The 23,888-nt window shown below is 40.3% G+C and overlaps 1 protein-coding gene across 2 annotated transcripts in view; it reads right to left on the bottom strand.

Annotated features, from left to right (window-relative positions):
- ibtk (inhibitor of Bruton agammaglobulinemia tyrosine kinase) overlaps positions 1-23,888 on the bottom strand; it is a 107,754-nt gene that overhangs the window by 28,480 nt on the left and 55,386 nt on the right. For both annotated transcript variants that reach the window (XM_084335796.1, XM_084335797.1), the window contains exons 12-23: positions 23,400-23,784; positions 16,161-16,423; positions 15,684-15,770; positions 12,528-12,610; positions 11,605-11,642; positions 9,772-9,868; positions 8,890-8,991; positions 7,513-7,630; positions 6,840-6,900; positions 5,104-5,225; positions 3,685-3,797; positions 1,945-2,150 (exon numbers count right to left, since the gene is read on the bottom strand). In XM_084335796.1, coding sequence (XP_084191922.1) covers positions 1,945-2,150; positions 3,685-3,797; positions 5,104-5,225; positions 6,840-6,900; positions 7,513-7,630; positions 8,890-8,991; positions 9,772-9,868; positions 11,605-11,642; positions 12,528-12,610; positions 15,684-15,770; positions 16,161-16,423; positions 23,400-23,784 — 1,675 coding nt within the window. The remainder of the gene's footprint in view (positions 1-1,944; positions 2,151-3,684; positions 3,798-5,103; positions 5,226-6,839; positions 6,901-7,512; positions 7,631-8,889; positions 8,992-9,771; positions 9,869-11,604; positions 11,643-12,527; positions 12,611-15,683; positions 15,771-16,160; positions 16,424-23,399; positions 23,785-23,888) is intronic.

Below are 23,888 nucleotides of genomic sequence, written 5' to 3'. Positions count from 1 at the left end.
GCAAAACAAGAGATGATTGTGGACTTCAGGAGGTCGGGGGTCAAGGACTACAGCCCCCTCAGCATCGACGGGGCACCGGTTGAGAGAGTGAACAGTTTCAAGTACCTCGGAGCCCACATATCCGAGGACTTGACATGGACCACACACATTGACAGTGTTGTGAAGAAGGCACGACAACGCCTCTACTTCCTCAGGCGCCTAAGGAAGTTCCAAGTCAGTCAGAAGATCCTTAGGAACTTCTACTCATGTACAATAGAGAGCATCCTGACCGGCAACATCACCTCCTGGTTTGGGAATAGCACTGCACAAGACCGTAGCAGACTACAAAGAGTGACACGTTCAGCCGAACGCACAATTGGAGGGGGGCTTCCCACCCTCCACAACATTTACAACAAGCGGTGCAAGGGGAAGGCTAAGAGAATTATTAAGGACTCGAGCCACCCGAACAACTGCCTCTTTGAACTGCTGCGGTCAGGCAAGCGATACCGGAGTCTTAAGGCGAGCACAGAAAGACTCAGAAGAAGCTTCTATCCCCAGGCCATCAGGCTGCTAAACGAACAATAATCACTATGCAACAACCATCAAATGCACACAGCACACACACCCACACGCACACACTCACTCAAACAAACAACACACTGCAGCACCCACTCTCCACACTTTAGATCACACAAACACACTTACACTTTATATTTATTGATAAAGGATTTGCACTACAACTCGTACACCTACTGTGAATTGTACCTAAATTGCACCTCGTCCCATTTCTCCATTTCTGCCTTGCACTATATAGTATTGTATATTAGTACACTGCACAGTATTGTATATTGTATGGTAACTACGTCTATTCTGCTTCGAACATTGTACATATGTCTAAACTGAACACTGTGACCTCATTTTTTTTACTCTAATTTTACTATGTTATTTTATTTCATACTTATCTTGTCTTGCACAGTCTCTGGAGCGCAACAGTAAGAAGCATTTTGTATAAAAGTATTCTGTACTTCTGTATGACAACTATTAAAGAAACTTGAACTTGAAACTTGAAACCACACGCTATCAGTTTTACCACAGTACTGGCAAAACGGGAGGAGGCTATAATAAAAACAAGCGCCCTTCATCCAAATCCACCCACACCGGATTTCTTTTAACCAAAAAATGTATTATATGTTATCGGAGCTATCAATAATCGGCCCGATAATTAACATGCATCCCTAGTCAGAATCATCTGCAATTTGTTGCATTGTTAACTAGCTATCGTTTGATATATTGGTCGATATATATTTGATGTATATTTCCTCAGATATCTGGTATATTTAGAATTTTAATACAGGCTTCAATAGAACTGGCACCAAATCCTGGCACCAAGCAGAGCATAGAGCTGGTATTCTGACGTGACGACCCTTCCTTCTTTTATAGTTTCCTTGGGGTCCACTAAAATATTTACATTGTGTCAATGCGACCATAAGAACTTAAATAATAACATTACAACATAAACATTACAACGTGTGCTTGCACACACACACACACACACACACGACAAGCTCCTGAAATAATACAATAATCAAAATAAATGAAATCCAATGATTTACTTGTTGGAGTGTATCCACCAGTGTTATTGGATTATTCCAACACGGTAAAGTAACCTGATACATTTGATTACTTTAGGTGCACTCAAGTGTCTACATGAGTGTGTAAAGACAAACCAGTATTGATTATTCAACTAATCATGTATCTAATCAAATATATAGTGGCACCATGTATCGTCTACTGCAAGACGTCTTCACTCCAGGCTCTTGTATTAAGATGTAATACATCAGTCTACAGGACTATTGGAGTGTATTGCAAACATTATTTTAAACCTGACTGCATTCTCTTCTCTGGGACCAGGATATGTTGTTATGGATCTTCTGTTTGATAGTCTGTGCCTCCAGCGGTCCGTACCTCTGTCTTGTCGTGGGAGATGTCCTCTGTTTGATAGTCTGTGCCTCCAGCGGTCCGTACCTCCGTCTTGTGGTGGGAGATGGGTGACTGCAGGTCCCGGGGGCTGCCCACCCCCATGGAGCTGCCCTCAGAGTCCGAGGTCAGCAGCTCCTGCAGGGACTCCATGGAGTTAGTCTTCCCCGACTTCCCCAGGCTGGGAGACACCACTGAAACAACAAGTATCTGGTGTTTTATTATTAATCATCTGGTCAGTGAAATTAAACTCTGTGGCTTTTGAATATAAATAGCCAACCTATTACTCAAGTGAGTGAGTGTGTGTGTGTGTGTGTGTAGGTGTGTGTGTGTGTGTGTATGTGTGTGTGTACACACACATGTATTAGAGGTCGACTGATTAATCTGCACCAATGGTTGTGTATCAACTAGGCTCTGATAGTGAGGACCACTTTAACTATGGTTGTGTATCAACTAGGCTCTGATAGTGAGGACCACTTTAACTATGGTTGTGTATCAACTAGGCTCTGATAGTGAGGACCACTTTAACTATGGTTGTGTATCAACTAGGCTCTGATAGTGAGGACCACTTTAACTATGGTTGTGTATCAACTAGGCTCCGATAGTTAGAACCACTTTAACTATGGTTGTGTATCAACTAGGCTCTGATAGTGAGGACCACTTTAACTATGGTTGTGTATCAACTAGGCTCTGATAGTGAGGACCACTTTAACTATGGTTGTGTATCAACTAGGCTCCGATAGTGAGGACCACTTTGAGTGTGATTGACTCCTCATAATAATCTAAACAACTGTGTTAGGCACAGACTGTGGTAACTGCTGTACAGATATGCAGCCATTAATACGCAACAGACTTTAAATTAAGTTTTTCAACGTAGCGTTGAAACATCTACATCTGTCCCGGGAAAACGTCGGAACAGCTGATTTTACAGCAAGGCTGACAATGACATTCAAGTCATACTGTATCTGACCCATTTTTACTTTATTTCTCCAACCACAGAAGTGATCTCTACAATATATAAAGCAGGCAGCCAGGGAGGAAAACATTAGGAAACCATTCACTGTTGTCATTACTTACCAATTTGGCGTTCTCTCTTCCAAATAATTCAGTAACCATCCATTCATGAAATTAAAGATCATCCTCACCGCGGGAACATCCATCATGGACATTGATGGGTTTTCGCATTTAACAATGTGATGTTAACGTGCAACAGAAGTGATCCTGGCCAGTCATATGCAACAGAACAGCCCATTGAGAACGTATTCCAACCATGTAATCCACCAGATCACACGTGTACAGATCTTGTTTCTTGATATCAGGCAGACTTTAACTTCTGCAGAGTTTCCATGAGTAACAACCAAAACACAACGGGCCAAAACAACTTACATTTATTTTTTCCAAAACAAAAGAGCAATTCTGCAAGTCTAAAACTGTAAACACACAGAAGCTATTGAAAATAACGTAATTTTGCACGTAAAAAAAGTAATTGTTCAGTTATCGCGTTTCCAATAGTTATATTATATAACTATCGTTATTATATCGGCCTTTAAAAATCTGTCGATGTGTGTGCGTATGTATGTATGTGTGTATATATGTGTGTATATATGTGTGTATATATGTGTGTATGTATGTGTGTATGTATGTGTGTGTGTGTAGGTGTGTAGGTGTGTAGGTGTGTGTGTGTGTGTGTGTGTGTGTGTGTGTGTGTGTGTGTGTGTGTGTGTGTACCGGCAGCAGGGGGACTCTGGATGATGTCAGAGAGTGTGTATCCTCCTGAGCTGTCGGACCGCTTGCGTGGTTTCTTCTTGGCCTTCATCTTGGCCTTCTTCAGCAGAGTTTCCCTGAGGACAGGAAGATATTAATAAATAAAGATATTACACCATGACCGACTGACTTTTTATTCAGACTTGTGTCTGGTGGGGCTCCTAACATCAGTGGTTCTAAGATATTTGTTCCTAACACCAGTGGTTCTAAGATATTTGTTCCCAACACCAGTGGTTCGAAGATATTTTCTCCTAACATCAGTGGTTCTAAGATATTTGCTCCTAACATCAGTGGTTCTAATATATTTGCTCCTAACATCAGTGGTTCTAAGATATTTGCTCCTAACATCAGTGGTTCTAAGATATGTTTTCCTAACATCAGTGGTTCTAAGATATTTAATGAGGGTTGGTGTCAGGGCAAGAGATGAAAACATGTTTTAATGAGGGTTGGTGTCAGGCCAAGAGATTAAAACATGTTTTAATGAGGGTTGGTGTCAGGGCAAGAGATGAAAACATGTTTTAATGAGGGTTGGTGTCAGGCCAAGAGATTAAAACATGTTCTAATGAGGGTTGGTGTCAGGGCAAGAGATTAAAACATGTTTTAATGAGGGTTGGTGTCAGGCCAAGAGATTAAAACATGTTCTAATGAGGGTTGGTGTCAGGGCAAGAGATTAAAACATGTTCTAATGAGGGTTGGTGTCAGGGCAAGAGATTAAAACATGTTTTAATGAGGGTTGGTGTCAGGGCAAGAGATGAAAACATGTTTTAATGAGGGTTGGTGTCAGGGCAGGAGATTAAAACATGTTCTAATGAGGGTTGGTGTCAGGGCAAGAGATTAAAACATGTTCTAATGAGGGTTGGTGTCAGGGCAAGAGATGAAAACATGTTCTAATGAGGGTTGGTGTCAGGGCAAGAGATGAAAACATGTTTTAATAAGGGTTGGTGTCAGGGCAAGAGATTAAAACATGTTCTAATGAGGGTTGGTGTCAGGGCAAGAGATGAAAACATGTTCTAATGAGGGTTGGTGTCAGGGCAAGAGATGAAAACATGTTCTAATGAGGGTTGGTGTCAGGGCAAGAGATGAAAACATGTTCTAATGAGGGTTGGTGTCAGGCCAAGAGATTAAAACATGTTTTAATGAGGGTTGGTGTCAGGCCAAGAGATTAAAACATGTTTTAATGAGGGTTGGTGTCAGGCCAAGAGATTAAAAGTCTCATTTAGGGAGCCAGACCAAAAAAATAAACATTAGGAACCCTTGGCTAGTTATTCATGCCTCATTTCCATACATTCAGTAATACAAAAATAAAAATGTTGTCCGGCAGCACGAGGAGCATGACACTGTAAAACTGGGACATGGATCCTGAAGGCAGCGATGTCTGTATACCTGCAGGTGAAGTCCAGCTCCATCTCAGCTTTGGGACTGAATGCAGAGTCCTCGTCCTCGTAGATGCTGAGATCTGGGGCGTCAGGGTACGGCGTGATCAGCCTCCTCTGCATGGCTGGGATCTGACGGCAACATTAACAACAACAGATTAAAGGGACATTTAGGAAGAAGAAGTAGAAGAAGATGGTGATTACTTTAATTATTGTTACACTATACTAGGTAATTTACATTTGTCTTGCCGCACATTGCTACTAGATCATTTGGGGCAATGACGGCCTGAAGGTTAGAGGAGTGGGCTTGTGACAGGAATGTCACCGGTTCAATCCCCCGGACCGGCAAGAAAGATCTGGCTGGGGAAGTGAATGAATAACGCTCGCCCGTCCCTTAAAGGAAAACTCCAACATTTTGGGAAATTAGCTTATTTACCCTGAAGTTCCCTACAGTCCCCTACAGTCACGAAATGCACGCCAAATACAACTCCAAAACGTTCCTGTAAACATGTTGTGACCTGTGTATTTACCACGTGGAGAAATAAAAAATAATTGAATTCGACATTTACGTTTTCTAAGCAAATATACTCAGAATTCTTTTTTGCCGAACCACTCCTCTCTGGGCTCAGTGATTTCACTACTTTCTAACGTGAGGCCAGTGTTTGTTTACATTTTCATTTCATTCAAAGGATCCGAACCGATTGAAGTTTATGGATACCATGACTGTGGTAAGTTTTCATTTATGTTTTTAGATGGAAGGCTGTATTCCATCTGTCTAACGTTAGCGAATATTGTGAGATTGATGAATAGGACAGTCACAACGTTGCTGGACTATCGACCTAGTTAGCCCCTTTCCTGACTGCGATGCACGGCTACGGGGTTTGGGCGAGTGAATCCACACTTGTGGTATTATTATAACTAATTTATTGTGTAACGCTAGCCCCTTAAAACTTACCACAGTCATGGTATCCATAAACTTCAATCGGTTCGGATCCTTTGAATGAAATGAAAATGTAAACAAACACTGGCCTCACGTTAGAAAGTAGCACTGGTGACGTGAAATCACTGAGCCCAGAGAGGAGTGGTTCGGCAAAAAATAATTCAGAGTATATTTGCTTAGAAAACGTAAATGTCGAATTCAATAATTTTTCTCCACGTGGTAAATACACAGGTCACAACATGTTTACAGGAACGTTTTGGAGTTGTATTTGGAGTGTATTTCGTGACTGTAGGGGACTGTAGGGAACTTCAGGGTAAAGGTCTGACCCACTTCCAGTGATGAAGCTAAGCTAACGGTGCGGGCGTTCCCTAAGCCTAATGCATGCAGAGAGACAAAAAAGGTATGTATCTTCTTGTCTAACTCCAGGGAAGATGTTAAATAAGCTAATTTCCCAAAATGTTGGAGTTTTCCTTTAAAGGAACACGCCAACATTATGGGAAATACGCTTACCATCTTCTCCAGAGTCAGACAAGAAGATAGATACCAATTTCCATACTGCCTGGCGTTCAGTTGAAAGCTATCCGGCTGCATGCTAGCCTAGCTTAGCCCAAATTAATGAAAGCAGATACAGACCACTAGCCTAGCTTAAAATTCAGAGAGAGGTGTTTTTGGCTAGGCCAGCTGATCTGTATCTGCTTCCATTCATTTGTGCTAAACTAGGCTAGCTTCGACATTTAGTTTTCGACTAAATGTCCAATCAGGCAGTATGGGTTAGGGTTAGGCTGAGATGAGGTCACATGACTCACCATCCTCCTGTAGGCTGTAGAGAGCTCCAACAGAACCTCCTCACTGAGAACATCCAGAGCTCTGAGGGCGACACACACACACACACACACACACACACACACACACACACACACACACACACACACACACACACACACACACACACACACACACACACACACACACACACACACACACACACACACACACACACACACACACACACACACACACACACACACACACACACACACACACACACACACACACACACACCTTATTTTGAGTGATCACCTGATGCAAAATGAAAAGAAAGGAGAAACTGCTAGAGGGAATATTTCTTCAGGGAGTTTATAACCTCTGTCTCTTCTACACAAAACACTTTCATAATCTCAACACATAAATCTTGAACAAATGTAACTATATGGGCAAAATATCATATTTTAGCAGGTATTGCAATATTGTTGTATTGCATATATATAGAGTACAAAGTAGAGCTGTTGTTGCTGATGATACAAGCTGGTAATGTTATATCTTTACTTCCCCAACAGAGGTCAGGTTGTCTTAAAACCTCCACCACTCTGAGATGGGATCATACTATATACTCTTGTTCAGAATATATTTACTCTCAACTTGATATATATTGTGTTCTTTGATACTGCAATGTTTGACACAGTCACACTGCTCCCTCACTTGGACTCCAGCAGGGCGGCGATGTTGAGCACGATGAACTGCAGACAGGAGAGCTTGAGCTGCTCAGCGTTGTACATGACGGAGAACTCCAGCAGCTCTGCGCCGTTCTTCAGAGTCACTGAGGAAAGCAAAACAGCCCCTTCAAACTAGGGTCCAAAATCGACAGGCTCCTCCCTCTAGGGGTCATGCATGTGCACAGCAAATCTGTGACGGGTCAGGATATGCGCTCATTTGAAAACGGAAGGTTTAACCTGATGGAGACACTAGATTTATTCCTCTCGTGGTCATGCATGTGGTTTGGCCTGATGGTGGTCACCAAAATCAATATGTCTTCCTCCTGGGATCATGAATGTGCACATAAAATGTAATCAATTTAGCTATTACTTTTCACAATATATTGTTTTCAGTGTGGCCTGATGGTGGCGTTAGAGGCCATGGAGTACCCACAATCAATGGGTTGTGTTGGGGTCATGAATGTGCACAGCAAATGTCATGGCAAGAAAGGTCATGGGGTCATCAAAATCAACAAGGTTCTGAGAGGGAAAGAAGAGAAACAGGAGAAGGAAAGAGGAGTATGTCTGGTATGTCATAAATGTATAGATGTAGCAGTACTGACTATCTGTATGTCATATATGTCCTGATGAATTGAAAATGGGGGACCCTGATGTAAACAAGACGAAAGTCTTTCTCTGGTCTGCATCCCCTTAACAATTGTGTGTATTGAGCTGTACTGTATTGTACCCATTCTGCAATCTGTTAATAAAGTTTTCAATCAATCAATCAATCAGAGAAGGGAAGGAGAAAGTGAAACAGAAGAGGAGGGGAGAAAGGGAAAGAGGAGAGAAGGGGAGGAGAATGGGAAACAGAAGAGGAGGGGAGAATGAATGAATGAATGAATGAAAACTTTATTTAACAGATTGCAGAATGGGTACAATACAGTACGGCTCAATACATACAATTGTTAAGGGGATGCAGACCTGAGAAAGACGTTTGTCTTGTTTCCATCAGGGTCCCCCATTTTCAATTCATATAGACATATATGACATACATGACATACAGATAGTCAGTACTGCTACATCTATACATTTATGACATACCAGATTTGCAAATACAGTACTGTTTGTGATACAGAAGGAGTCAAGAAAAGGGAGTATATACATTTGACGTAGAAACTGTACATTGGAAAAGAGGAGAGAAGGGAAGGAGAAAGGGAAACGGAAGAGGAGAAGAGGGGAGACAGGGAAAGAGGAGAGACAGAGGAGAAAGGGAAAGAGAAGGAGAGGGGAATGAGAGGAGAGAAGGAGAGGAGAGAGGGAATGAGGGAATGAGAGAGGAGAGGGGGATAAGAGAGGAGACAGGGAAGCGAGAGGGACCTACATTTCTCAGTGATGGCCACCTCACACATCTCCTTCAGCCGTGTGATGAGGAGCTGGTCTGCCACCACCAACACGTTACACACAAACTCCACATTCAGAGACTCTGTGGTGAAGAGAGAGAGAGGGAGTTTAGACTGGAAACATGATTATTAATTTGTCCTTTTTCCATATCCACTGCAACCAGTGCCCCACCGCGGCCGGTGTCTAGACATTATGTAGGAAATCCTAGACCCAAACGTCACACAAGAGACAAGAATAAATAAGGTTCTCTTTCCAACTCAGTTTGGTATCTCAGCCTTTTCAAATCTCCTATCTGCTGAGCAAAGGAACAATGTAATAACTAGAGCCGGTTCTTCAACAGCTTGTGTTGCCAAATAGGAACATTACTGGGGTTCATGGGCCACAGAATACTCTATCAATGAATGACTACAAATAACAGTGTAATGTTAATAGATATATTACTACATGGAATAAACAAATCAATCACACGCATCCTTTTTCTTTCACATTAATGAAACACGTGTGCTTTAAAAATACCTAACAGGCCAGCTTTGCAGGCAGCCTCATGCAGGCCATACACAAATTCAAAAGGGCCGTATCTGGCCGGCGGGCCGCTAGTTGAATAGGCTTGAACTAGAGATTACGTTAAGCAACCATGTGCTTTCTGCAACATTGCTTCCAATGTCAGATGAATAATAATCTAAACAAATTGTTCTTAATCAACATGATTTTCTTTTATAATTTTAAAAAAAAATTTGTTTATTGAAAATGTTTTCCAATTGACATATTTCACAAAATATTAAAGAAAGAAATGTAAACATACACACCCACAACACTCCCACCCTCAGCAATATTAAAGGATTAGCTAAGAGCGAGAACTGACCTTTGATGGTGGGGGACTCGTCCGTGTAAACATATTCCAGAATCACCTGCAGGATCTCGGAGCTGGTGGGCATCTCCAGTGCAGTACATGATGTGGCCTGTGGGGGTGTCAGATAACAGCCTTACCAACCAGCTGATCATTAACACTTTCAGTGCCCATGACGTCATATGACGTTTTATCAGCCCAATGCCTGAATGCCCACGACGTGTATTAGCGTTTAATTTTTTTATTAGCCATTAGCCATTCATATTTCATCAACCGAGTCTCCCGTTGGTACAGCAGTTCCTCCAGCAGCTCAGAATGGAAAAAAGCGCCCCCTATCGTCTAACCCTGTGTAACTGCAGGTCAGTCGCTTAGACTGACCTGGGATCAGTCGATATGTAGAGGCGGAGCCAGCTGGCTCCTTGAGCTGGCAAGCTGTCTGCTCAACATGGAAGTCATCGCGGGACGGGAATCAGCCTGGAATATATATTCACAGTAGCCAATACTCAATCAATAAGCGTGATCGATTTTTGGAATGACGATCAGGAATTGGAATGATCTTTTTGGAGAACATCTGATCTGAGGTAAGGAATCTATTTTACCAGTCTTGGGATAATCAGAGTTGTATTCGCTGAGATCTCAGCATTTGCCCTATGTGTGATGTGTCTCTGTGTGTGCGATCGCTGATGAGGAACTAAGATAATCGATTTTTCAGCTTGCGTATCTAGCGTGCATACGTACACATACCGGTATACTATCGATAATCTAGCGTTTATTTGAAAACGATTCATAAATAGGCCGAAAAATGACAACGTTTTTGTGTATTCTAGAATATTCCAGTAAACGTCTTTTATCATGGAATCTTTAAAATTTCCTTGAAAACGAGGGCTTTTCAAAATGCTATAAAACGAACATGAACCGATAAAAAAACAATCCGCTTCGACAATGTTGACTGGAAAACGAGTCATTGATAAGCGACGGGCAAATTAGACACATAGCCATAATTTAAAACATAGATTAGGCGTTTTTAATGCTAACATTGAAGTGGATGGTGGGCATTCAACCGGTAAATCAAGGTTAAGCTTGGGCTCTGAAAGTGTTAAAGCTGCACTCATTATTTTAGTATTTCTCACATTTTCAAAACTTCTTCTTATCCACCTGCTATCCAGAAATCAAGGCTAGTAATCTAGTAATCCATCCACCTGCTATCCAGAAGTCAGGGCTAGTATCTAGTAATCCATACACCTGCTATCCAGAAGTCAGGTCTAGTAATCTAGTAGTAATCCATATACCTGCTATCCAGAAGTCAGGGCTAGTAATCTAGTAATCCATACACCTGCTATCCAGAAATCAGGTCCAGTAATCTAGTAATCCATACACCTGCTATCCAGAAATCAGGTCTAGTAATCCATCCACCTGCTATCCAGAAATCAGGTCTAGTAATCTAGTAATCCATCCACCTGCTATCCAGAAGTCAGGTCTAGTAATCTAGTAATCCATCCACCTGCTATCCAGAAGTCAGGTCTAGTAATCTAGTAATCCAAACAGAAATCAAGTCTAGTAATCTAGTAATCCAGGCACAAAAATTATTATTTGGGCAAATCTCTTAGATAATAATAAGATTGTGCCAGTAAGGCAGTGTTGTGTTTACATGTTAGGTATTTAAAATTATCACTTTGGTAAAACAAGATGAGGCGTTGTTTTTGTTTACGGTTCCTCTAGTAGTCAGAAAATACCTACTGCAGCCTTAGTGCAGCCTTCAACTGGCATAACACTACAACTGAAGCTTCATAATGATGCAGTCCATGATAGATAACAGGCTCACATGAAGAAAACAAGGCGATAGCATACCTCGATCCAGGGGTTCCCAAGCATACTGTGGAAATATTCTGTAAATAAGACAATACGAAAGATTAGAGTACTGCTACACACTTTTCTGATCATCCACCACACCACCACATTTGATTTGATTATGTTTAGCTGTGACCAGCAGCTCTATACAGTAGCTAGCTCTGTTGGTTGGTTGGTTGGTCGACAAAAGCGACCCCACCATCTAGTAGCCACGATTTCCGCCCTACTTGTGCTGTATGATGACAATACATTTTAATCTAATGGTACTTGTTTGTACCATTGTACCAATTTGAATATTGTGGAAGAAATAGACTGGCTTGAGACACTACTCCCTACCTAATACAATTATAGACCGGCTTGAGACACTACTCCCTACCTAATAACATTATAGACTGGCTTGAGACACTACTCTCTACCTAATAACATTATAGACTGGCTTGAGAGACTACTCCCTACCTAATAAAGTCTTGGTTCATATCATTATGTCAACAGACCATCTTTACTCAAATGTTACCTGTGTTACAGTCAGGAATATGATAATACATCTGTGGAGGAATCCCTTTGTATGTTCCAAAACAATATCTTAAATCTCACACCTTGGAGAGCGCAGAGCCCCCACCCCTCTCTACTCTTGAGGCCAGTGAGCCCTTCTCCCCCTCAGGGTTCTCCTCGCTGGCCAGAGGTGGAAACACTCCTCTTAGCCAAGCTCATTGAACCTACATGTTCTTCGTAACACGTGTTTCACCGTTAAACATCTATTGATCATGAAGATCCGTCTAACGGCCATAACTGATGAGTCAGGTAACTCCACAACAGAAGCCCTGCGTGTGAAACCCCACAGCTTTATATGTTTGCTCTACATACATGTGAATGATATGGATAACATGTTGGTTCACATGATGTGGTAAGAAGCCGGATCTCACCGAGTCTGGCACAGAGGACACACTTGTGACAGGGAAACTCCTTTCCATCTTCAGACTTCAGAGTGACGTCACAAAGGTAGGAGCTGTGCAGAGACAGAAAGAGACAGCAGCTTCAACTCACACTCTTAATAGTTTTGAGGAGGGCTGTCGATATTAACACTAATTTTTTCGACACAAATTTTTTTGATTAATTTGAAAACCTTAAAAAGGTGCTATAGATCAAATGTGTATGTAGAGTAATCGTAAAAAATGTGTTTATAAAAAAATAACATCCCCACAGAATAAAAAGAAAAAAGAAAAGTTTAGCTTTTCTGCCCAAAAGAATAATTGATTAATTCATTTATAATTTAAAAAGTGTTTGCGGGTCCAAAATGAATGTTGTGGTTTACATGTTGCATGGATGTATCTCCTCCCTACTTCCCCACATGGAATGCACCCGTTTGGATAAATGACATACTGGTGGTCTAGTGCAGCATCTAGTAGCTGAATGTTATCTATAGCACATTTAATCCCTTAAAGGAAAACTCCAACATTTTGGGAAATTACCTTATTTGCCATCTACCCTGGAGTTAGACAAGAAGATAAGCTAGGCTAACGGTGCGTGTCTTCCTACTCCTACTGCATGCACAGAGAAGAAAAAGGGTATGTATCTTCTTGTCTAACTCCAGGGTAGATGCCAAATAAGCAAATTTCCCAAAATGTTGGAGTTTTCCTTTAAGCCCGATCGGCCCGGTATTTATTTCACGTCATAAATAGATCAATACAGTCCATATTAATTAATGTTGCGTTTCTTTTTCAAATGTAGCCAAGAGTCAAGACCCTAACCCTATCAAAACTGCAGTCAAAGTGTATATTTTCAGCACTACGTTTGTTATGTTATATACCAAACCATGTTATATACCAATGATTTTAAGTGTTATTACTAGCAATCTATAAAAATCTTGGCGCATTGCATCAGAAATTTCATAAAACTTCCCTACCCAGCTCACAACAGCCGCTGTCAAAGCTGCTGAAAATATGCTATGTGAAAAATATTGACGTTATTTTCGTGATTATATCTCACGGGTCGAACAAACCTGAACATTATTGCCATAAAATACAACGTATATTGTTTCTTTACCTCTGTGAACGTCTACCAAAAAAAGTGTTGCAATCTGGTGAAAAATAGCGGAGCTATTGACATTATAGAAAAGTAACTGTACTTACAGTAGATTTCATTCACAGTCTTTGCTGCCCTGTAACGGGCGCCTGGTGGTACTAAATCCAGATTTACCTCTGCCATTGGAAAGAGGAGATTTTGCCCGATCCATAGATTTATGACTTGGCCATAATAAGGTAATTTATAGGCCTGATATTCTATATTCATATTTAAAATGGCATGTGTCCGGATGGCAAAATTCTGTACTGCATCTACAAAAAAAGCTGTAAATAATCTGCCCTTTATTAATTTGCTTAGATCTTTTGTACACTTGATCTCAAGAAGGTGCTGAATGAGCTCAGTGGCAATTTCTCACAGCTGGTCAATGTAAGCATGGTGTTATTCACCATCAAAGAAAAATATAATAATAATTGATATTCTCCTTTGGTTCATTACAATTTACTCAAGCATAGTAACAGACACAATATTTCCGACACTGGGAATACATTTCCTGAGGTCCATAGATGTCCCTAGATACCAATAACATGCTAATGGACCTTGTCGAAGTGGAGCAATTTACCATTTACTTGGGTATGTACTCCCGGCATGCAGACCGCGAGAACGTTTCATTTCATTATACATTGTTTCCAAACAGACTTTTGGATTAAACCAAATTATAGCCTAAACCAGGGGTCAGCAACCTTTTTGACATGGAGTGCCTGTTTGAAATATAGTTGTAACTAGTGTGCCTCAACAATATTCCATGCATCGTAATTTATTTTTCTCATAATCAGGTCTTTTTAATGATAATTTTTACATTATTACATCATTATTGTTATTGTTATTATTAACAATATTATTATGATGGTTGTATCAACCCTAAATCTGAGTTGGGGGGGGGGGATGCAATGCAGACAAACAGCTGCATACAGTGCGACCATTTCACTCACATTTGCCCATTCATTTTTGGACACATCACACACCATTGGTGTGTGTACTGTACGTGTGCTGTCATAGCTCCACCTACAGGCCTAATGGAGAACACCAGGATGTGAATGGAGGGTGAATGTGAGGTATATCGTGTAAATAAGTTTTGATTGATCGCAAGACTACACTGTAAAAAAATATATAATAATAAGTTACCAGAACTTAAAAATATTGAGTTCAGTTACTGTGCATTAAGGTTTTCAGTTTTCAATCCATAATAAGTTAACAGAAAAATAAGTACACAACCACATTATTTCAACCTAATAAAACTATGTTTATTGTCATTGTTTTAAGAACACAAGTTGACTTGGTAATACTCACATTTTGAGTAAAAAAATGGCTTTTAACATGTGCAATGTTCAATGAAATAGAAAAATAAATAATACAATTTGTTGATTAATCCCACTGGTCACAATGGTGACCGTAATAATGTTTTTGTTATAAGGCTCTGCAAATGTTACTGAATGATGTAGCAATGTATTTCCAGCTAAATTGAAATAATAAACAAATAAAGGGTCTCAATTAAATATGTGGTAGTAAAAAGAACCTGTGGGAGGACTTCAACAAGATAAATGCGACAACAGTGCAAAATATTTCACTATAATATTTCAAAGCAAAAAAAAAAAAAAAAATTAATTTTCATTTTTTTTTTATTATTATGCTGCCCCCTGTGCCTATGCAAATGCCCCCGCGTGCCTATGCAGGCACGCGTGCCTAGGGTTGCCTACCCCTGGCCTAAACGATGCAGTGATGAACGCTATTTCCTACAAAACAACAATTATTAAGTACATAGGTTGAGCTACGCTATGCTTGCTAATTATTATATATATATTCTCTTAATTACATTAATTGCAATTAATTACATCCTATCATGTCAATAACGCATTCAAATTTCTTTTTGCGTTTGGCGGCCCTAGTTAAGACTATTAGTACCAGTGCTGGAATAGTGAGCGGCATGTTCTGTTCACGTGCTTAAGTGACTGAACTGAGAGTGACTTGATCCCAACTCTGCACTTTACAACAACACTCACCATTTCTTCTGGTTGAATTTGGGCTTGTTGCCAGTTTTCTTGCGGGTGACATTGATCTTCCCGTTTTCAAATTTGACTCCATCCAGTCTGTCAAATAGCGGAAAAATAATAATAAAAACGCTTGTACACATGATAAAACAACATTCCAGAGAGAAACGGATGTGGCAACAAACAAACAGAGAAAAAACAGAGCAATACAAGACTACAGTACATGTAAAATACATGTAAAAAGGTTGAGAAGCACTCAGGACACATTGGGACATGTGGAACAGAAGATGCCGAGAAGCTCCTCGTCTTTTGTCATGTTGTCTTCATGTCACTTTTGTTTATTTACAATTTTCTAAATAATTTTTGTATCATTGTATTTACCCTTTTTCTTATTCTTTGCACTACTTTTATTCTGTCTATTTGTACTGCGGTGGAGCACGTTGGGCTATACAAATGAAGTGCATTATGATTATTGTGATGACGTCTCACCGTGCAGACAGAGTGCCCATGCCCAGCCTCTTAGCGATGCCCTGTAAGGTCTTCACAGGGCTGGCTCCTCCCTCCGTGGCCTTGTCTTTCCCTGCTCCCTTGCCTTTCTTCCCAGGCTTGGAGGCCTTGCTCTTGGCCTTGTCCCCGTCCCCCGTGGCAGTGGGGGCCAGGGAGCGGTACACGTCTAGGGCAGAGCGCCCCCTCAGGCCCTCTGAGAAACCAAGCTCCTGGAAGCTGCTGATCAGATGCTGCTGCTCTACATCCTGGTGACGTTGGATGACATTCATTTAGAATGAAAGTTGCGTTATGGCAATACTGTTATAAGAAATAATCATATATAATATATATATTTTTTTTTTTTTATATTTTTTTTATTATTGCAAAACAAAAAATTATTAAAAGTCAGTACTCAACACACAATGCATAATGAAACTTTCAGTAAAGGTGGTTATAATATATGCAAGTACAGAAACAGGATAAAACAAAAATAGTCTATAATAACATTTTAGCCGTATACAGTGTATATCCAGCGAAATTACAATTATATAAATGTTAGTATATAATATACCCCTAATACCTATTTTCTAAAACCCTACATACATATGCTCCAGCTCAAACCCCCCCTCCCAGACCCCCTCTTGGATAGTACCTCCATTATCCCTCACTCCTAACCAGACACCACCATTATAAGCTAGCTTTTATTCTCTCCACCACTTCTAACCACATTGACATTTTGGATTCATTGAGCCCCAGAATTCTTGCTGTAGATATTTCTTGATATATCACATCATGATATGTAAGAAACCACACTTTTCGGCACATTTTTTCCGGTTGAAACCAACGTGATGCGATCAGTTTTTTAGCTACTGTGATACCCGATAAAACCAATCTTTTTAGTTGTGGATTCACTGCAAACTCAAAAACATCATTCAATAGTAATACCGCGGGGTGTACAGGTATATTCCAAAATACGAGTGTTGATAATTGTTGGGATACATCTTTCCAGAATGCCTTAACTGGTGGGCAGTCCCAATACATGTGCATAAATGTTCCTTCGTCCCCATTTGTACATTGGGAGCATTTGGAGTCTTGTATAAGCCCCATTTTGCACAGCCTTATAGGAGTCAAGTATGTCCTGTGAATATAGTTCAGATTGATTTGTTGATGATCCGGGTTCCTTGATGTAAGTCGGACATTTGCCCAGGCTCCTTGCCAATCAAAGTCATATTCCAGGTCTGGTATATCCCTCCTCCAGACAGTGTCTATTTGAAGGGTTTCATACGAGGACGTTAGTAATTGATAATAAAAACTTGATACAAAACCTCCCAATATCTCTTTCATAGAAAAATTTGTGGTATCTGTGGTGTTCAATTGGTACGAGTAATGGAACACCGTGAGATCTCATACAAAGTCGTAACTGTATGTAAAAAAGCCATGTGGACTCGGTGAGGTTAAACTTTATACATATTTCGACATAACTACAGAGGCCCTTGTTATTAAAAATATCCCCTAATGTGTGTATGCCTTTCTCTTCCCATATAGGGAATCTTATAGGTCGTTTTCCCATTAAGAGAGCATTGTTATTGAATATGGGAGTGTGATTATGCCATTCTTGAGGTTTAGGATAATTCTTTTGTGTTTCCCGCCATGTTCTGATTGCATGGGTAATTATTGGGCCAAATTCTCGCTCACAATGCTTGATTGAAAGTTTAGTGTGTGCTATGTCTTCCAGTCTCTGTGGGGCTACCATGTTTTCTTCTAATTCTCTCCAAGATACCAAAGCCTGGGGATCAGACCATATCTTCACTGGTCTTAAAGTGAAGGCCTTAAAATATTGTAAAAAATCTGGGACTGCCATGCCACCGTCTGCTTTATTTCTCTGTGCGGTGGATCTTTTTATGCGAGGTGGTTTGTTATTCCAAATAAATTTGTATGTGGAGGTTTGTAATCTTTTCCAGTAGCCCTCTGGAGGAGGTAACGGAAGCATTGAGCTGAAGAAATTGATTCTTGGTAATACATCCATCTTAACTATTGATACCCTTGCCTGTACTGAGTTTTTAAGTTTTGCCCACCTGTCCAGGTCGTCTTTGATTTTGTTCTGTATTTTTGTGTAATTGTGCTTCACCGTTTGTCTTATGGTGGGAAATATTTCCACACCCAAGCATCTGAAATGTTTGACCATGGGTATCGCACCTGGGAGGGTTGTGTCTTTTTTTGCACTGGTGTTAAGAGGAAGAAACGCTGACTTAGGCCAATTTATTTTAAATCCCGATAAATCACCAAAGTTTTCTATCAACTTGAGTATATGCGGCAATGTGTTGTTGGGGTTTTGCATGAACAATATTACGTCGTCCGCATATAAACTAATTTTAAGATGTGTGCCCTTGATTACTATTGGTTCTATGTGTTGGGATTGTTTTATAAATTGTGCTAAAGGTTCTAATGATAGATCGAATAGTCCGGGACTAAGAGGGCAACCCTGTCTGGCTGAGCGTGATACCGGAAAGATATCGGAGATGAATGTGCCTGTTGTAATCCTGGCCGATGGGTCCTTGTATAGTACTTTAATCATATCAATGAATCCTTTTCCTAACCCCATCCTTTCTAATACTGCCCATAGAAACGACCATTCTAACCTGTCAAATGCTTTCATAGCATCCAGGGATAGTATCGCCTTAGGTGTGTTGTCCTCTTTGTCAGCATCTAGTACGTGCAGTATTCGCCTTATGTTATCATTGATCAGACGACCTTTTATGAAGCCTGTTTGGTCCGGATGGACTAAAGACGTCATATGCTTTTGCAATCTGATGGCTAATATCTTAAGAGTACAGTTTGACATCGGTTCCAAGGAGGCTTAAAGGACGGTAACTACCGCACTCAGTGGGGTCTTTGTCTTTTTTGTGAAGAACTGAAATGAGTGCGGTATTTTGGTGTTTATGGAAACTTCCCTCTTTGACTGAGTATAAGATCATATTTAGTAATAAGGGTCCAAATATGTCCCAGCAAGAAATGTACATTTCTGATGGGATACCGTCAATTCCCGGAGCCTTGCCGTTTTTCATTCCGGATATGGCCTCCTTGAGTTCTTCTAATGTGATCGGTACTTCTAACTGTTTAGCGTCTTCCTCCGTAATTTTAGGGAGAGTAATTTGATTAAGATATGTGTCTAATTTGTCTTGATCAAAGGTCGTTTCTGAATTATATAAATCTGAGTAGAATTCTTTGAATGTATCGTTTATTATTTTGGGTTCTGTTACTAGAGCTTGTTGTTTCCTAATGGCAGTTATATCTGCAAATTTTGCATTAATTCTTAGTCGCATGGCTAATAGGTGACTAGGTTTAGAGCCTTGGAAGTACTGCTGTTGTCTTGTGCTGCGTATTTGCAATTCCGATTTTTGTCTGTATATTGCTTTGATCTCTGTCTTTAGAATGTTTACTTGGTTTTCTAGTCTAGTAGAGTTGTTGTATTTTAAAGAATTAAAAAGCGTTGAGTAAAGCGTTTCCATTTCAGATAGTTTTGTGTTTTGATTTTTGCGCAATATGGAGGAAAATCTATCCGAGAAATCCTTAATCATAGTCTTTACCGACATCCATAATATTCTGGGATCTTGCACCGAGTTAGTATTATCCCGTAGGAATATTGTGAGGGCTTCTTTAATTTGTGTAATGAATTCATTGTTGTTAAGCAGCATAGAATTAAAACGCCATCTTGGGGCCCGGGAAGATAGTGTACCAAATGTAGCTTTCAGGATTAAGTAGCAGTGGTCTGATAGCGCATTGGGTGTCATTTCCACTTCATATTTATCAAATATTCTCGGGGATGCAAAGACGTAATCAATTCTGGATAGTGTGTTGTGTCTCGACGAACGACAGGAGTACTTGCGGGTCATGGGGTTAAGTGAACGCCATAAATCAGTTACCCCTGTTGATTTCGACCAATCTTTTAATGCTTTAGATGCATTTTTTTGTTCGCTGGAAAAGGTAAGGTAAGTTTTGTCCATCCTTGGGTTCCAAATGGCATTAAAATCCGCACCTATTATATATGAGTATTCGGGATGGTTTAACATTTCTTCGGTTAGTGAAGTGAAGAAACCCACTTCGTACAAATTTGGGGCATATACCGCTGCTAATGCAATTTTCCTGTTATTGTGTATAATCCTAGCTATAGTTATGCGCCCCTCAGCATCCGACCATACCCCTTTCAATTCGATATTTAATTTGCGTCTGACGACTATGGCTACCCCTCTAGTTCTCGTAACAAAAGAAGAGTGACTAATATTATGGTATATGTTATCCGCTAACGTATTTATGTCTTCCTCTAAAATGTGCGTTTCGCTTAATAAAGCCACGTCCACATGTTCTTTTTTCATCAGTGTGAGCACGCTTTTGCGTTTGTGTTGTTTGTTTATCCCTCCGGTGTTCCATACCATTATATTCAAACTAGCCATAATCTATGCATGTTTTTGTGTAGTTTTTGGTAATGTTTCTGGAGTGTGAAGCTACAATAGATGTACATCCAATTAATGAGGTCCCGTTGAGAGCTGAGCTTAAAAACATATATATATACAAATAAAAATCCCCTAATTTCCCCTCGCCCAGAAAGTCGTACAGGCCTGTGTTCCAAGAACACATCCTCCGCGATTGACTTTCTCCCCTAGTCCACCGGATTGCCCAAACTGAGCATTGTAATCTTAATCTACCTATGCTAATTGCCATAGGATCTAACATTTCCATTCTATTGCAATAGAATGTCGCTTTTGGTCTTGCACCTTCCCTTACTGTAATGAAGTGTTGTGATAAATGACAGAAAAAATAAAATAAACAATAAAAAAAGAGAATAAACCATTATCGACATATTCATTTGAACCCTCCACTAACGTGTGGAAAAAAGGAAAAAAGGAAAAGATTGTAGAGCAATATTGACACCTTAATGTGAAGAACATTGGAAAAGAACAATGTAAGTTAAAATATATTTTAAAAAATATAGAGTAATGAGAAGAAAAAATTAAATAAAATAAAAATCAATGGAAAGATATAGATAAGGAATGAGAGATAGAGATAGAATAATTATCAACGTGGAGAAGCCACTAGTCTCGAATTAACATATTAGATAAGATAGAAAAGCAGCGCCTTTTAGAGCTTCAATGTGCCTTCAATGGAGTGATTACTTAAATTGTTAGAATAACCTTGTAGTGTTCATACGTTTAAGTGTGGTTAATTTTTAAAATATTATTAAAGACCGATAGAACTTCATTTAATTTGTTATCTGCTATGTGTATACACACCGGATTTTTATTGTTAGAGTTGTAGGCTTCGTTGTCATGGTGCCTTATATTCTAGAAGATTGTAGAGTATGCTAGTGCCTAGACTATTTTATGTTCCAGAATGATCTAAGAGACCCAGGGCATTTGAGCGATAAACCCAGAATATTCCAGATAGATCTTTTTGCAATGATATGTATTTGTCCCTCCGAGACCAGAGACTGAAATTATAATGTATTATGAATCGTATTATACACAATACACATTGTTATAGACGGCTTGCATATCGTCTGCTACCTTGATGAACACACTAAAGTCATTCTAACACTGGTATACAATGAGAAAGAGGCTTATATGTTTCCGACATTTTCGCCCTGCCTTGGGTTATTTGCTCCAATTCGATTCAGAAAATCCTCAGCTTCCATAGGTGTGTGTATATCTGACCTGCGACCGTCACTGCCCACGAATGATAACAGCGCTGGGTATGATAGCCTTGGCTTGTAACCGGCTTTGAACAGCTTTTGCATCACAACTTTGTATGGTAGACGTCGGATGATGGCATCTTTGCTCAGATCTTCGTAGATAAATATTGGTTTACCATCATAACTCAGATTCCCACGTTGGTTGCGAGCATATTTGATGATGTCATCCCTTGTTGTAGTCTTCCGCAGGGTGACAATGATGACTCTTGGCCCGTTGATTCTTTGCCCCCGAGAACCGATTCTGTAAACTTGTTCCACTTCTGGCACTTTGTTTGGATCGATGTTATTCAAAATCGTTGATAACACTGTTGGAAAGTTGGGTTCTTCGCAGTTTACTGCTTCTTCAAGCCCTACAATGCGGATGTTATTCCGCCTGTGGTAGCGTTGGGTTTCTAGTTGCCTCTCCGCCGCTTCGTTTTTAAGCCCTTGTATTTCACTCCGATATTCTTCTTTCACTCTTTCCATCTCATTCCCCATCTCTGTCATGCCACCCTCGCTCGCCTTGGCTGCCTTTGTGATTTCTGTCACCGAATTCTCCACTGACGTGATTCGCATTGACTGTGCATCGATCGCTTTCTTGACTTCTTCTAATTTCTCATCGATGCGATCGAATTTAGCGTCGAGCGCCTTGATGTGTGTAATCTGTTCTACCATCAGGTTAGTCAGTGTGTTGAAATCGGGTGGAGTGGTAGTACTGCTTGCTTCAATTGGCGGCATAGATGCAGTGACGGTGACGGTGGAATCTTTTGCTATTGGTATTCTTTTATCCAGATATTTGGCTGCTCTCTCTTTCACGGAGCTTGATTCTGTCCCTTCTGTTATGTTGGTATCTATTAACTCTCTTCCGGGGACCGTAATCGATGGTCCCGGTACATTTTCCTCTTCATTCTCATATAACATATAATATATATTTAATATTTTTTTAATTCACTGTAATTATTACTAGAAAAAATAGATATATCAAAAATAATTTGCAATATACTATATATATATATATATATATATACATATATATATGTATATATGTATACAAAATATTATATATATTTTGCCATATGACCCAATCCTGATACATCAGTGCACTGGTTACTTACTGGCCTTTCACACATACAGTATATCAGTATTGGCATAATTCTGCCAGCTATGCACTGGTAAAATGAACTAACCAATTTGATATTTTGGCACAATCAATTTGGGTTACTTTCACATTTACAATAGACATTTTCTACACAAAATTAATTTATATGTTGTTAAAAAAGATTATTACATTTGTACATTATTTGCACATGCATTAGATATAAAAACATTTCTTCCCTAATTATCAATATCAGACCCTAAAGTCTTACATTGGTAACTAAGGCTGTGATGCTCATATATAGACAGTTAATAGAAAAGTGCCGGGCAGACAAAAAGGGAAAATTAAGAAAATAATGTAAATGAAATATTTGAATAATATTTGTGGAAAATGCTCCAAGATGCTGAATAGATGTTTTCACCTGGTTCTGACCCTGCGTGGTCCCAGAGACTCTGGGCCGGGCCCCGTGTACCAGCAGCTCACAGGTGTCAGTGTACATGAAGTGCAGGGCGTACTCCAGCATCTCCGCAGTGACCTTCTCCAAAACCAGGAGGTCGCATCCCACCGCGTCCTCGCTCCTCCGCACCTCCCCGTCCAGCTCCTCCTCCCCTCCGCCGTGCTCCTCCATCAGCTGCTTCCTGAAGAACTCAGACCTGGTGGACAGGATGTACTTGTGGGCGGGGAAGGTGCGGTCTCCGGCCTGCAGCGTCACGTCATGGATGCTGTCCGTCTCGTCCGCCTCTTCCAGAAGACTCCGGAAGTGTTGGGGGAAGGAGGAGGGCGAGACGCTGGGGATCTCGTACAAGCTGCAGGACACAAACACAAGAAAGGGAGGTCTTCCTTACAACAGAACTATCATGGTACTTACAAAAAAACTAGCATGGTACTTACAACAAAACTAGCATGGCAT

The sequence above is a fragment of the Notolepis coatsorum genome, assembly GCF_963971535.1.
Source record: "Notolepis coatsorum genome assembly, chromosome: 19".
Taxonomy (NCBI): Eukaryota; Metazoa; Chordata; class Actinopteri; order Aulopiformes; family Paralepididae; genus Notolepis; species Notolepis coatsorum.
The sequence above is the reverse complement of the archived record's forward strand: the minus strand, read 5'-3'. Positions and strand labels throughout refer to the sequence as shown.